Consider the following 16322-nt stretch of genomic DNA (forward strand, 5'->3'; position numbering starts at 1 on the left):
TTATAAATTTAAATTGTTTATTAATTTTTTATTAAACGTTTATATTGGTTATTTTATTATTTTTTACTATATTTACTTTTTTATCGGTTTTTTTACATTTATTATTTTATTATAAAATATTAAAACTTATATTTTTTTTTTTATTTTTACGTTTTTTAAATATTAATTAAAAAGTTTTACCAATTTATTTATTATTTTTTTTATTTTTTCTTTTATATTAACTTTATTTAAAATAATATAAACATATGTGTAAATTAATTATATAAATTTAAAAATGTTATTAAAATTTATTTTTAACTTATTTAACCTTATATTTTTTACCAATATTATCAATATATAATATACAATTATTTAATAGTTTATTAAAACGTTAATTTATTAATTAATTTTTTTTATAATATTAAAAATATTTATAAACATTAAATTTAATATATTTTTTTTATTATATATTATTTAATTATAATATATTAATTTAAAGTTTTGTATTTTTATTTAAATTATTATTTTTTTATTTAAATTATTATATTATTTATATATAAATTATTATATTATTTATATATAAATTATTATATTTAATATATTGTATTAAAATTTTTTATAATAAAGATTTTTTTGGAAAAATTTTAACTTTTTAAAAAGTTAAAAATTTTATTATTATTATTAAAATTTTTATATATATTATAAAAAATTATATTATTTATTTTTATTATATATAAAAAATTATGTGTAAAAGGTTTAAATTAAAAGTATTTTAAGCCTTTTTTAACAAAAATAAAAATTTAAAATTATTTGATATTTTAATTATTAATTAATATAAAAGTATTATATTTAAAATAATATTTTATTATACGTTTTCTTATTTTTTTATCAATATTTATAAATATTTTTTATAAAAAAACTATATTTACTTTTATTTTTTAAGTTTTTTTAAATATTATATTTTAATTAAAGCTTTTAATATGTAAATTTATTTAAAATATTGTAAATCTTTTTGTATTATATTTATTATAACTTTTGTTTTTATGTTGTTTACAGCGGTAAAACGTCTTTTTACCAATTAAATTAAAATGATTATTTTATATTAATAAAAGGTTTAAAATTAACTGTAACCTTAAAACTTTACTATTAAATATTAAATATTAAATTTATAAATTTATTAAAAAAAAATATATTTTAAAAATAAATTGTTTATATTTATACAAATTAAATTAGTTTTTTTATAAAAGGTTTTTTTTTTTTAAAAAGGTTTAAATTTAAAAATTTTAAAATTAAAAAGTAAAGGTTTTTTATTTTTTTATTCTAAGTTAAATAAGTTTATATTTACATTTTTTTATTTAAAAATAATAAAAGTATTATTTAAAAGTTTTATAAAACGTTTTTTAATATTTATCGTAAAATTTTTATAAATTATTTAATAATTTTATTTATTAAATTATTAAATAAAAGTTAATTAATTTTTTATAAAATAAAAGAATTTTTTTTTTTATCGAATAAATTTGGTTAAATATGCCGGGAAATTTATAAGGTATAATTTTTTACAATTCGCACATTTAACCGGTTTTTTATATTTATTATTAAAAATTATTTTATAATTTATACCGTAATTAATATATTTATAATTTTAAATATAAAATTATAAATTATAAAAATTTTAATATTTAAAATATTATATAATTTAAATTTTTCGGTTAAAATACTTAATTAATTTAAAATTAAAAAATTTAAAACTAATTTTAATAAATATAATAAAAGATATTATTTAATTTTTTATTATTAAAGATTTTTTATTAAAATATTTTAAGGTTTTATAATATACTAAATTTTTATTTATTTAATTTTTAATTTTTTAAACGATAATATTTTCCATTTATTTTTTATTATTATAAATGTAAAATATTTTTAAAACATTAAATATAATATATATATACCATTTATTAAACTTTTTTACTTTAATACTTTTTTTTTTAAATAACGGTTATAAATTTAAAAATTTGGTTTTAATTTTATTATTTTTAAATTTTATAATTTATTTTAAGCAAATAATTTAAATTTTACAAATTTTATTTAAATAAAAATTTATATGTTTAAAAATATTAATTTTGGTTTTAATTACAATATAATCTTTTTATATATAATTTTTTAAAATGTAAAAAAAAATTTAATTATTATTAATTTTTTAATTATTTATTAAATAATTAAATTGTGTTATAAATATAATAGTAATAGTTATAAAGTTAATAAATTTATTATTTTATTTTTTTTTATATTTATTATATATTTTAACAATTTATTATATATATAAATTTATTTATTAAAGTTTAGTTAATAAAACGTTTTTAATAATTAACGTATAAATTTAAAATGGAAACGCATTTAACTATTTTTAAATATAGTTATTATTTAATATTATATTTATTAACACAATAAAAATTACGGTTTATTAATTAAATTAAACTAAAGATTTTAAAGTTATTTTTTTTACTTTTTTTTACTTATTATTATTTTAAATATTTTGTTTATTAATTATTATAAAGTTAAAAATAAACGTTATTAATATTATATTTTTAAAAAAGATTTATAATATTACGTAAGCTTTTTTTACCCATTATTAATAGGATTTGGTTTAATATACAAATAAAATTTAGTTAATTATTATAATAATTTATTTAAGTATATTACGTTAAATAATGCGTTAGATTTTATTTTTTTCCAATTATATTATAACAAAATTTGTAAAAATATTTGCATTATGCCTTTTTTATACGTTGTTAAAAATTTTCGGTTGTAATATTTTTATAAAATTTATAATAATACGTTTTAATATTTTAACCTACCGGTTTAAAATTATATTAATACGTAATTGTTTTGTCGAAAATATAATAATAAAAACGATGCGAGGTACGCGCGGAGTATATACCTTAAATATTGCAATAATAAGCCTTTTTAAAAGCTAACTTTTATTTTTATTTATCTCGTTGTTATTTAGCGGCGTAAACGTTTTAAAGCGTTTTATTATTTTTGCAACGGTACGTAATACGTACAAAATTAATTACGCAATATAAGTTAATTAATTAAATACAAATAAGGTTAAAATCGAGTTTTTATAAAGAAAATTCCAAATGTAAGGGTTACTTTGGTTATTATAAAAAGGATGAAACCTAACATTCGACAGAGGATACAGGGTTAGCAGGGTCTTAAAGGAGGCAAGACGCGCGACTAATGCATCGTCGCCCTCCGTTAAGGCACGGACGCCGTGGTCTATACGTTCTACGTTTAGTAGGTCGAGGGCTTGAGCGACGTAGAGTGGCGGGCCCTCCTCCCCAGCATGGATTGTCCTTCGAATGTCTAATTCTTTCGCGGCGTCGTAAAGATCCTTCCACAGGGGCGGCGGAAACGGTGCCTCAGAAGAGTCCATACCGACAGCAGCGAGGGTACCGTTAGCATAGTAACCTCCGTCTCTCGCTTGCGAAAACATCTCCATAGCTTCGTAAAGGGGTAGATGCCGTAGCAGACACATAATCAGCTGTGTGGTCATGCCGAAGTCAACCGCTGCTCTCTCTTGAGCTCGACTAAAACTCTCTACGATTGTCGAGAGCTCGACGCCACGGCTTGCATGAGCTTGCGGGTCGAAGAAAACTTCCGCGTGACGGACATTTTGGGATGCGGCTTTGGCAAAGTAGGCGTACGCCAGAGCCTCAAAGTCGGCCTCATCTATTAGGACTGACATGCCGATATAGTAGTAGCTAAGAAAATCATCCAAGTTCTGAAAGTTCTCGTAGCGCTTGCGGAGGCATCCTGCGGAGGCGAAGGCTGGATCGGAGGAGGGAAGAGTGATGCCATTCTTTGCTGCTAATTCAAATAGGAGTTCCGGCTCGAGGGAGCCCTCGAGGTGCATATGGTGCTCGGCTTTGGGCAGAGCCGCAAGAAACGCGTGTAGCGACGTATTACACATAGTTGACGTGATAAAAAAAGGATATACTTGGAAGGATTAGGGATGTCTTCCTTTGTAGACTGTTTTAGGATTTGAGATTTGAGAGGTTGCCTGGACTGTTCATGATTTGTGTGAGAATCCCTAGAAAATTCCTAATATCCTTCGATAAAAACCTATAATACATAATAATACATAGCATAGTGTCTCTGGCACAAACAACCGGCAGCAAGCCGAAGCCAGATTAGGTACTATAGGCCGCGATATGTACCTAGGTATGCAAATAATCTATATAGCTGTCGGCGTATTTAGATAAAATGTAGTACTGAGGAAACGCCCACCTTTAAGGATAATGGTGGCTTGAAATAGGCTATCGATTCAGCAACTACAGATGAGTATAAGTGTTATGACATCGAGAACCTACCAACCCGACCCGAGAACAACTGCTGAGAGAAAAGACCCGTCTGGCTAGATCCCGGCAGGGAGGAAGAAAATACTAAATACTTATGGCGATAAATATATGACTACCTGCGCCGTCGATCAGGACGAGGTAAAACTGGATCCTAACCGGGACGAGCTAGAAAATCGCAGCAAACCGCGATGACAAGCAGGAGATCAGCGGTTATAAATTACCTCTTATTATAACACTGCTATGCACGCACTGCCGCTTTCGGCTTCTAGAGTTTGGATCTTAGCTGCAATTCCTAGGATGGCCCTGGCTTGGTGATAGCAACTTATAAGCATCCATTCGGTCGTTGCTGCAAGGGGAACGCCGTCTATTGGGCTCGCGTCAGGTATTGAGATGCTGCTATACTGGGGATCCCGAACTCCGTTATGCATTGCGCATTTCCGACCCGTTTGAAGGCTTCCGGACCCCCTCTTCCTCACACCCGGCCTCGCGGGCTTGCTTATCTTGCAACAACAACCAGACCAATTACGGTAGGTTCGACGTAGACACGCAGTGAAAGGGGCCACCGAATCTATTAAAGGGCGGAAGCAAGCGAAGGGAGACGCGGTGCCAAGGTTCCTCAGCATACGGTAGCTTCCATAGCCCTTGAACGACCTGGAAATCTGCCCATTCGATCAGTCGGTACGGACAGCAGTGTCCTCGGAACCAAGTACGTTGTCAGCGTTCGTAAGTACGTGTGAATAAAATATCCTACGAAGGCGTCACTGCTACGAGGGCTGTGACGAATCGGTTCTCTCCAAGATGCCACGAGAAATCCTAAAATAGAAGTACAGTACGCTCTTCTAAGCAGCGGCGAGTACCTATTTAATTCTATTTCTTATCATCAGCCCATGTCAGATGTGGCGCGCATGCTCCCTGTTTGATGGGCGAGAGGGATTCTCCTGCGAGAACGCATCAAAAGAACTTGCCCCTTTCCTTAACTACCTACCTAGGTTAGGTACCTAACCTAATGTTTCTTCGATTATCTGTATCGGGATCCGTATCCCGGGTGCCATGAAAGGAAAAGAGGGTAAACCTCGTGGCACGCTTACGCCGCTCGCCTACTTGTGCATATCAAGCGGTCCTCTCGAGTAGAATCCTGGCGCATGTGCGCTCCTCAGCCGCAACAGTCGCGGAAAGTGAAGAAAAAGGAAAAAAGACAAGACCAATAAACGCAGCAGTAGGTATGCGGGTTGAATCCTATAGCTACGATTATCCCTTTCCCTTTTTCAGGTTCCCGAATCTCTAGAGTTACAAACGCTACGGGGTTTACTACTTACCTGCGGCAGGCAAGTAATCCTATCCAACACTCTAGATTCCTTAGTTTGTAGCTGAGCCCGGGGAAGCCCTGAGTCGAAGTCTCTAGCTCTGGAGAGAGGAAAGAGAAGGCGATATTGTTGAATAGTTGGTCGTTGTGATGGTAATACAAGGTCGTTCGTTTCACTACATGTCATGTCTTGGCCTGTACTACTTCCATCTCCGAGACCATATGTCGTCTCGCGTAGCTTGCACGCATGGGGCGAACGGCCTTCGTATTACTTCGACGCATGCACTTGTGAAAGCATCCAGCTCGGTTGCGTACAGCGCCAATTAGTGGGCAGGTTGAAGTCCACTTTCGAGGCGTTTTCTGTTTCTCTGTCTTTCTCTCTCTGTGTAAATTACCTCCTTTCTCTCCAGGCCGTGCCGGTGCGGGGGTGAGTCATTTGAAGTGCCGCGGTGGTATTTGATTCTCTTGGCTGGCCTGGTGATGATTCAGGGTTCTCGTCTTGCTCTCCCTAGACGGGCGTTCACGTTCTTTTTGATACCTGATACCGTACATAGTAGTATATGGTATGCACACGCTCTTCTCCGTCTAGGTCTTTATGCTTGCGTGCTAGTTTAGCGTATTAGACTTGTGATGCGTTACACGGGCGACATGTTTTCCACGTCGCACGGGATGGGATGCTACTTCAGGAAACGGCCAGAGGAGAGATTCTAGCCCCCCCCCTCCCCGCCCGTGGACACTCCACCACGTAGGAGCGCAGCGGCAGGGTACGACGAGTCGGGGTAACGACAGGAGGCAAAGTAGGCAAAGTAGGAAAAGATTCTACTGAGGATGAAGTCGTACGCGAGGGCTATTGTACGCATACGCATGCTCATGCGCAGGTAGAAAGCCCAGTAGGCAGCCCAGGAGACGCGTCCGTTGCCGACCTATCGCTACAGACTACAGTACTTGCACCCCTCGAATCTCCCACGGGAGCCTCAGCTGTCGAAAGAGGCAACGTCCGTGTTTCGAGTGAGTGCGGAGCCGATCTTGTCGTGGATTCGTCCCGTTCGCCCCGCGAGGTCGGCAATCGGCCGCTACCCAACTGGCACGCGGTCTCTTGGCTCCATTGGGCAAGTTTCCCCATGCGTCCTTATACTTACTACCATGCCGACTCGGTACCAGAGTTACCATCCGTGCATGTTGGTGGGAAATGCCGACACCAACGAGAATCTCGCTCGACGGCATATGCGTGTGTGTATGTAGGTAGGTATGTATGTATGTATGTAGGTCTAACAAGGCAAGATTTATGTAGCCGGCTTCGATGGAACTCGATCGTCTATAACGTTTCGTTCATCTGCCTACCTGATATGTATGTATCTGTCGGATATCTGTCGGGTTTGGACCTCTTACGAGCGAGCTGGAGCTTGGTTTTCTAATTTTTCTATGCCCCGTGATTCTGTATACCTGGTCAACAGATTTTGTAATTGGCTAATTGGCCAATTGGCCACTTGTTTCATAACCGTTGTCGTCGACGGGCATGGATCCTTGGGACCGGTAATGCCGGTGACGTGTTCATCCGCGGGGGGGTATAGGTTATCGTGGAATCCACTTCGCCTTAGGAGAGACGGAATATACCTGATATTAGTACCTAAGCAATGGTAATTTACTCTTCGGTTTATCCGGCGGGCTACATTCTACGCCGATGTTGGCCGTTTCACAATATATGCGCATTTACTCTCAGACCAAAACATGGAATAGGGAGGACACGGCTTGCTGCGGTATCGTGGCTTTTGGCTTTTGGCTTTTGGCTTTTGGCTTTTGATTCTCCTGATTTCACCTCGAAACCCCTGCATCGTTCACTTGTAGGACAGCCCGAACATTACCTTCATCTTATGCGGCTCGTAAATACAGATCGTCTCGGCGCAGCTAACGTACTGCTCGTCGGCGACCCTGCAGGCCAGTCGCGTGCGGTCCCGGAACGTGGAAGCATTCCAGACCAATATTGAAGGTGGGCAGATGCAGGTATGCAGGTATGATGCAAATGGCCGTTGAAAGGGTCTTTCTAGATTCTTTAGAGGTAGACGCCGACGAAGCGCTGGTCTCTCCTGACTGGTGGCCTAGGTTTCTCATTAACTTATACAGATCCCAACATTCGGCTATCCGGTTCCCGGCATATAGGAACCGGGGAGAAGGTCCATGTGCGACGATGATGAAACGGACCAGTCATGACCTATCACCTTTCAAGACGAGTCTAGATCAAACTCGGTCCAGACTGGCCGTTGGTATGGTAATCTGAACTTGTACGAAGCATTCGAAAATAGTGCCTGATGTTCGAAACGTCCGGAGGGAGCCGAGAAGTGATGGACACGCGATTCCAGGGATGGAGGACGCTAGATTTGTTAGCTCTTCTACGAGCTCTACACCAAGTAGACTGTAATACGCTTAGGCGACTGCAGTAATAAACGTGATGCAGATTTAGCCTAGGTAGTAAAAGGGATGATGATCCGTCTTCACGGCGAGCTACAGAATGCCGGCTTAGAAAATCTAGATTAGATCGCAGGGTGAATATCCGCTAGCTTAAGATACCTAGCAGTAGATGCCCGATCTATCTTACCTCTTCAGCTCCACCGCCTTTCTAATACAGTCTTACATAGCTACCAAGCAGCGAAGTCTGTGGATGAGAGAGTAACCTTCATCTAAGGGTGTTAGGCCTTCCAATCCTCTGCTATGGGCTGTTAGATTTGTTTGGTGTCATCCTTGATTCACACAGTACGCTCCTTGTATCGTAGCAGCGTAGTTGCGCAGGAATAGCTTCAATCTCCGACTAGTTTTATTACTAACTAAAAAATAAGGATAAAGCTTACGTAAATAGAATCGCGGAAAGTGAGACATCATGCAAGCCGTAGGTATACGTTTCCTGTCTTGTTGTAGTAGATAAATTGAATGTCAACCAAGGAACACTTCTAGAAGACCGAGCTGGCTTTACATAGTATGATCAACGTTGCTCTGTTATAGTACATAGCACTCTATTCCGCACCGCGCACATAATACACTACTTAATGGAGCCCAGTCGGATGCCTTCCGCGTCCCTTGGTCGGTATGTGCGCCGTACAAAGCGAGTTTCTATCGCTGTCGATTCGTTCGATTCGTTCGATGCGGTAACACTTACACTGCGTAACATGTGTCCTAGTTACTTTATATTTACTACCTACCTCTTCTTAGAAATTACAGACTCTGACCTTTATCCGCTTAACTTAACTATCAAGTCTATAATTGAATGATTGCTGCTCGGGTTGTTTTGGAAAATTACTGCTCATAATTTTACCGAGTAGGTACCTATATCTGGAGTCTTTATACGACATGGATTTCGATTTTGCCGTAACAAACAACGGGTGCGGCGCAAGCATGAAACCGACAGCCCTAGAAATCGGCCATAATCCCGCTTCAATGGAAGCCAAGATATCTTCCCATGCCCGTGGCTCTCTCCTGGAAATATTCCCTGATATGCTCACACCCTCCGTATCTCGATGACTACCTAGGTACCCTTCAGGTAGGTTGAAATCGTGCCAATAAGACACGGTACCGTCCTTAAGTACAGTATATAATCATATTCGATACCTGGGACCGTCGAACTAGCAAGCTAGTTGCTTGTAAGCATACCTACCTAAGTAATCAGGATCCGTAACTCGGTGAAATGAGCGTTGCTTTATCCCTGTGATTTGTGATTTGGCTTTAAGAACTTTCTATCCTCCTAAAAGCCTCAAATCCCCTGACGATCTCGATATTTACCATGCATCTATCTGCCAATTTTTTGACTTCAGCCCCATTTTGCCTAGGATTATTCGCGATCAGTGGATGGGCCAAGTACTTCGCTGGGAAAGCCCGCAAACAGCATGCTTCTCTGCCATAGCTCTTTAGTATAGCTCCGGTTATGAGCTGACAGACAACGTGGGATAGCGTCCCGGATCTTCATGATCTGATTGACATGCTTATAGTTGTTCTGTTATTATATGATTTTTGACCAGCCATCCATAAGCTTCGCACCTTAATACAACTTCTTATCCTTGTCCCCTTGTTTTAGCTTGACGACTGGTTGCTACCTATCCGCGTGGCCTTTATCCATGATCCATCTGCTACTCTCGCCCTTGCTCGAAGTGGGTTTCGGTGAAGATATTTTGGATAGCCTTCTCCCTTTGTGCAAAGATATGATTAAAATTTCAAACTTCCCTGCTACCCTTATTCGTTTACTACTATATAGGTAAGGCCCGTGTATGAGGCTACCAGGCAGACACTAATAATAGCGAAGCAGACGGCTTGCGATCCCGAGATGGGGCGTGTGTAAAAGTTGGACGATGTCTTTCCTTATCAATGCTAGTTTGTTTAGGTAGTTACTAGAGTATAATCGCAATTACTTAGTTGTAACCGCTTACAGTAGTTTTATATAAACACTGTGCACGTCTACGCTGTTTATGACGTTCGGCGTATTCGAGTGGCACTGTTCATATAATTATAATTCTGTCGCTATCGGCTGGGGCTACTGCTTTAAGATGGGCTTTCAATAACCATTCACCAACTTCTATATCTTCAATCTTGTCCTATGCTATAATGCAGCCACTACAAATTATATGTACGGCATCCCATGCCTTCAAGCGGCACGGTTCTCAGTTAGGAAACCCGGTGGGTAGAACGAGTTATTAGAAAGGTGCAGGATCGTTTCGGCAATATGCTTAAAGCTATCTTAACCATTCATACGGCTGTAAGGATGCCGTCGCCGAGTATCTACCTATGTAGGTAGGTAGGTACTTACGTTATGAAGATGCGGCGCATTATCCACCCCTTCGTCGATTGGAACTGAATTTGTACCTTGGGTAGGTAAGAGCGGAAAACTCCATTATCCCCCTTGCCTGTTCGGAATCGTCCCTCATCGCGGACTGGCGGGCTCCAAAGCTAGCATACTGATATGCAGGCTACGCGTTGGTAGTGTGATCTCTTTGCGGCACCTTGCATGTTCCCCATGCCCTTTTCAACCCCAGCCAGATTACTACAGTCGAGGCCGAAGGGGTATTCCCATGCAAAGCGTTAGGGCTATCACCAGGACAAAACGTGCCTTGAAAATGACCAGATCGTCCCGGGATCGCTAACTTAGTCGAGAAAGATTGAGGGGCAGGCTAACTAGTAATAGTTGGGGGTTTTGTTCTTCTTTTGTCCTCGGCGTAGGACCTCCATAAAGCGCCGCAGGTTTTGAGCGATGCCACGAGCTTGTGGCACACCCGACTGCCTGCCCGCTGGGTCGCCCGAAGGATGAAAGAGTAAAGACGACAAACGAACACCATCTCCAGAACGAAGGTGTCGGGATGGGTGCCAATGCCTCGGAGTTTATTAGTTTTAGCTGAACCAAGCGATCAGGTTACATCGGCATGAGCACGGAGAGCATTCGATCTTTGGTACGTTTCAAGCTAGCTGTCGTTAGTGACCATATTCAACCCTGTCGTGAGCCGTTGTCCGCCAGTGGGACGCTCCTCTTTTCATATGCCAGGTTTTATTAAAAAGCGATCGGGTCACGGGCTCACAGACGATTGTCTACATACCTACCTACCTACCTACATATAGTACATACGATAGGTACGTACATGCTTGTCAAAAGGCTGCTAAAACAACGGACCGGCCACTGCCGCTTACCAGGGAAACCCCCTACACGTAGCATAGGTATTGTTATTTCTCTCGCGCTACCTCTTGCTAACGGACACCTAGCGTGTCGCCAAGTTGAGCAGCTGAAGGGCTGGGGGGGGCTACGGCGAATGGACCGGGCGGAAAGGTAGCGATGATGGGGAAGGGACGTAGCGTAATGAAAGGCGCGGGAAGAGGAGGAATGCGAAAAGGGCCTCTACGCTTGATTCCTGGGTTCCGAATGCACATCATGCAACCCGAACGGGCCTGGTCGAACCTGGGCACAGCCGAGGGGAGTGCCGACTCGCCAGCCAGTCCTACCTAAGATATCCCACGCTAAAACAATGCGCAGCTTGCTAGGTACGGTACAGCTTTCCAGTGTGGAGGTTGCATAGTCCAGGTCCAGGATTCCTACACTACACTACACTACATGGGCAGGGCAGGGCAGGCCAGCCGAACATTAGGGATGCCTACCGTCGTAGGGAGGGTAGACTTGTCGCATGAATGTACTTGGATACGCTATAGTTCATATTTAGCATCAAGCTGGGGGAAAGGAGGGTTCCTCTGACGAGCCATTGGCCTCTGCAAGCCAAAATGGACATCCTCCCTGCTAGGCGCATTTCGCCGAGTTTAAAGCGCTACGGTACATGCCTACATGCCTACATGCCTACATACATGCTTGAGGGACCGGGTAGTAATAGTAGATAGACATCAGTTGAATATATGCCAGAGAACCGCGGGTCTACTCACATATATGTACAGACATACAGACATCCATCCATCCATCCAGCCAGCCAGCCATCCAGCCAGCCACCCAGCCATACAGCTACACATACAGCTATACATACGGATATACATACATGGAACCTCTATAAGCTATTTTGGAGCGGTTGCCCGATTCGCCATCGCGGCTTGCCCCCCTTGATCTGGCAAGGTCCTAGGGTTTTACCGCAGTACGGCGACCTGTGCTTATATTAGGGTCAGGCTAGGGCCCAGGCCGGCGGCCCACCTACATACACAGCTCGAAACACCGTAGCTAGCTTCTTTTTCTCTGCTGTCGACGAGCCATCGCCCAAGGGCCCTGCTTTAACTGCCTTCCTTGTACTATTTACAGGGGTCACGAGTAGAAGGATTTAGTTCGACCCCTCCAGATTATATATTTCCGATTTTTGCTTCGGCGCCGGGCTAGGGCGGGAGAACCAGATGGATATACACCTGCGAACTAGCAGCAGTAGTAGCCTGTCTATCGACAGATTTGCCATCGCCCTTCTCCCCAAATCGCTGCCCTTTCCGGAACTTGCTGCTTTCTTGCTGTCCTCGAACGTGAGGCAGCTCATTTGCCAGACCCATCGTCGTCACCCCGGAGTCCCTCCTGGAGTAACACCACATTAAACCCGTATCGTAGTTATAATACTTTACATTTGCACATGATCATTGTCGCCTACCGGCAGGCTCACCCTTCCCGTTTAGGCAATCGACCCCCTTCTCAATCCTATTGAATGCCGGCGAAAGCCTCCAAACGCACGGAGAATAGCAGTCAGTATTGGATGCTGGATCGCAACAGCCCTAGCGCTTCCGAGACTCTGTTCCCAGCCGGTCGTCCGTCCCGTGTAGTTTGGGAGACCCCCGCCGGAGCTGATCTGTTGGGTGGTAGAATGCTCAGAGGATGCGAGCTAGGCGAGGGACTAGAACTTGAACGAATTTGTCTCGTAACACAACGCTGCTGCAACACCGCAAAGGGCAGCTGGTTCCTAGGATTTATCGAGAACGAACAAAGAGAAGGTTTTGCGTGAACCTGGCTCGAACTCTTGTGGTCTCGGTGCGAGGATAGTTAGCTCTTGTCGACTTCTCTCGTCGAAAACCCACCGCTCGCCGTATGTTCATCATCCCAGGTCTGGACCACGGTGGAATGGTGCTTGGAAACTGTTCTAATACTTGGCCGTCCTCGAAGAGACGACTGCAGCACAGCTCTCTGCATGTTCCTTGAGCGGCAACTCTCCCCAGAAACCCGCCCGACTGGGGAGAGCCCGATCCGAGGAGAACTCCGCCCGACCAAGCTGTCAGCAGCTTAACCGTAAGCCTCCCAACGATGGCAGCTTCGTCGCACAATCCATTTCCCCGTTCCCCCAACCCGTCTACAAGGTCGTATGACTCTTCTTCGGTCTCGTCGGCAACTTCACCTCGTCCGCAAGTCCAGCAGCTTTTGGGGAACTTGATGGGCTCGAACGTGAGGTCTAACGCCGCTCAGACTCCGCAACCCATAGGTATTCCGCAACTACCTCCAGCAACCCAGACGGGATTTCAACCCTATACGCCGGTGACGGCAACCTCGGTGATGGGCCGGGACTCGTTGCCCCCAACCGAGTCGGTGGCGAGCACTCCGGGACTTTCCAGCGCTCAGCTATCGGCGAACGTCTCGGCCCAGAAGCGCGCCTACCGCCAAAGGAGGAAAGATCCGAGGTATGTGTTCGGTAGCAGCGTTCTTTTTATTTATTTTTATGTTTGTTCTAGTGTTTGTTCTAGTCTCGTAAACGAGAGAGTTCGACATAATTGCTAGGCACCCCTTTTCGTGGAAAATAGATTTGATGCTGACTTCTCCGTACGGAACTTCGAGAGGGCGGGTATTGGTTTTTCTTTAACCGCCTTAAGCGTAAGAAAACCCAATATTCGCTTCTCAGCGTTCCGTACACGTGTAAAGCTGCGATGCCTGTCGGGAAAGAAAGGTTAAGTGTGACGCTACAGAGACGACGAGTTGCTCGGAATGCTCGAGCCGCAATGTCAAATGCCAATTTACCAAGGAGACCAATCGGCGCATGTCATCTATCAAACAAGTGCAAGACCTCGAGAAGCAGATAGAGAGGGTGCGGAGGGAGAATAGTAATTTAAGGCGCACGCTGGCCGAACGGGGCGAGCACATGGATGTCGACGCAGAAAGTGCCGAGCAACTATCGCAGCAGTTTCTCCCGGACTTAAACTCCGAGCCTAGGAGGCGGAGAAGAGCGGCTCCTCCGCTTCAGGATCCCTCACGAGCGAGGGTGGCTTTCCGGAACTTCTCGAGGGGCGTCTTGAAGCCGCCACCAGCGTATCGACAACCACCGACGGCTGTTGTCGCGTTCGACCTTCCCAGACCACCGTTACCCCCTAGAGCTACCGTAGACAAGCTTCTCCATACGTACTATGGGGCGGCACACATCATGATGCCGATACTTCATTGGCCGACGTTGCAGCATCAGGTAGAGGAGCTATACCAAAACACTACTAATATACAGCGGGTTCCCGTCTCTTGGCATTCTATGTTCTTCGCGGTTTTGGCTGTAGGGAGCCTATTTAGTAACGAGCCGTATCCGGACAGGACGCTACATGCCAGCGAGCTTCTAGAGGCGTCGCGAAGCTTGGTAGATCCCTGGAACGATAACTTTGATCTGGACAACGTCCGAACGTCGTTTCTCGTCTCGCTCGCCTTGAACGAGCTGAATTTGAAGTCGGCAGCTTGGACTTGGTTGGGCGGCGCCGTACGAAGTGCGCAAGACCTCGACCTCCACCTGGAAGTGGTCGGGGTACGTTCTAGAGTCGAGGCAGATATGAGGCGACGGGTTTGGTGGGCAATATACGCTCTCGATCGAACGCTATCTATGGATCTTGGACGCCCCTTCATGATCGACGATGCCGACTGCGACGTAGCCCTACCCGAGCCGTTCGACGATCATTTCCTCCATACTGAGGGTCCCGTGCATCCCCCAAACGCCATACCCCTAACTCACTTTCTACACGGCATAATCAATGTGGTACGATCTTTCTCCGCCGTAAGAGAAGCCTTCTCCAGCGCCGTGATCGAGCCGCCGCGACTAGCGACGTTTGACAGCCACTTTATCGCTTGCCAGAAGATGTTTCCAGAATCATGCGAAGCAAATAATACCTCTTTAGTTGCTCCTCACGTACTAATGCCCCTCGCGTACCTCCTTAGTATTCGGTTGCTTCTACATCGTCACAACCTTGCCCCGGGCTGCCCTATAGAAGCTCGAAGCGACGCAATTCAGCAATGCAAGATGACAGCGATAGAGACGGCGAACCTGATTGCCAGGATCAACTCGACTCTCGCAGATACCGCTACGAGCCTTCTAGTAACCCACATATTCCGCTCTGCGTTGTTTCTACTCCTCACAGGCTACTACGAGTTGGCATACACGTGTCTAAGAGCTCTCAAGTCGATTGATGCGCGACGAGACGTTACCATTCCTTGCGGACGCTTCTTATCATTCTTCCTGCAGATCCTAGAAGCCAAGCAACGTGAATTATTAGCTGTCCTCCCACGTTCGGCTACGCCTAGCTACACTCCGCAGGTGGCTCTACCCGATCTTAGAGCCGTCCAAGATGCGTTGTTGAAAGACGAGGAACTCCTGACATACGTGAGTGCAGATATGCAAGCTAGCACCGAAACAGCCTGGGTCTGGTTCGGGGCGGAGCGCGAGGTACCATTGACAATGCCTCCGTCGACTACTGGAGGTGGCCTAGCACATCCGGACAATCGAACGGGCCTAAACGCAAGCGAGAGGGAGGACTGGGGGGGATGGGATAGCCTAATAGAACTTACTAGAGGTCTAGCATCCGGGGCAGCGAGCCCAGCTACGGCTTATGCGCCTCGAGCGCAAACGCTTCCGCCGATCAAAGTGGAACAAGGAGCGAACATACCAGGGAATATACTTGGGAGCGGCACGGTTGAAATCGGCAGCAGTAGAAATAGCCCAACTGCTGGAGCGGCGTCGGGAAGCCGTAGCACGGAGAGGATCAGCATTGCGAACATAATCTAATAGCAGCCAAGGAAGTCCCAGCTCGTTCTCGCAGGAAAAAAAAAAAGATTTCACTAGAACGCGGAGGAGAATACCCGCCGGACGATACCCGACGAGACTACGAATTTGACGAACGAACGAACGAACGAATACTCCGTTTATCCTTTCAGACGAGAGTACTCTTGAAAAGTTCGGTGACGCATTTGTACGACTGTATTTATATACCATTCTTTGCATCACTACGGT

The 16322-nt window shown here is 42.8% G+C and overlaps 1 protein-coding gene across 1 annotated transcript; it reads left to right on the forward strand.

Annotated features, from left to right (window-relative positions):
* The first annotated feature begins 13230 nt into the window (after positions 1 to 13230).
* On the forward strand, positions 13231 to 16322 carry F4817DRAFT_860 (fungal-specific transcription factor domain-containing protein). Its single transcript, XM_049307973.1, has 2 exons — positions 13231 to 13749; positions 13988 to 16322. Exons 1-2 carry the CDS (start codon positions 13379 to 13381, stop codon positions 16095 to 16097), a joined length of 2481 nt encoding a protein of 826 aa, XP_049163753.1. The 5' UTR covers positions 13231 to 13378; the 3' UTR covers positions 16098 to 16322.

This window comes from Daldinia loculata (genome assembly GCF_022478755.1).
Source record: "Daldinia loculata strain CBS 113971 unplaced genomic scaffold F4817scaffold_1, whole genome shotgun sequence".
Classification (NCBI taxonomy): domain Eukaryota; kingdom Fungi; phylum Ascomycota; class Sordariomycetes; order Xylariales; family Hypoxylaceae; genus Daldinia; species Daldinia loculata.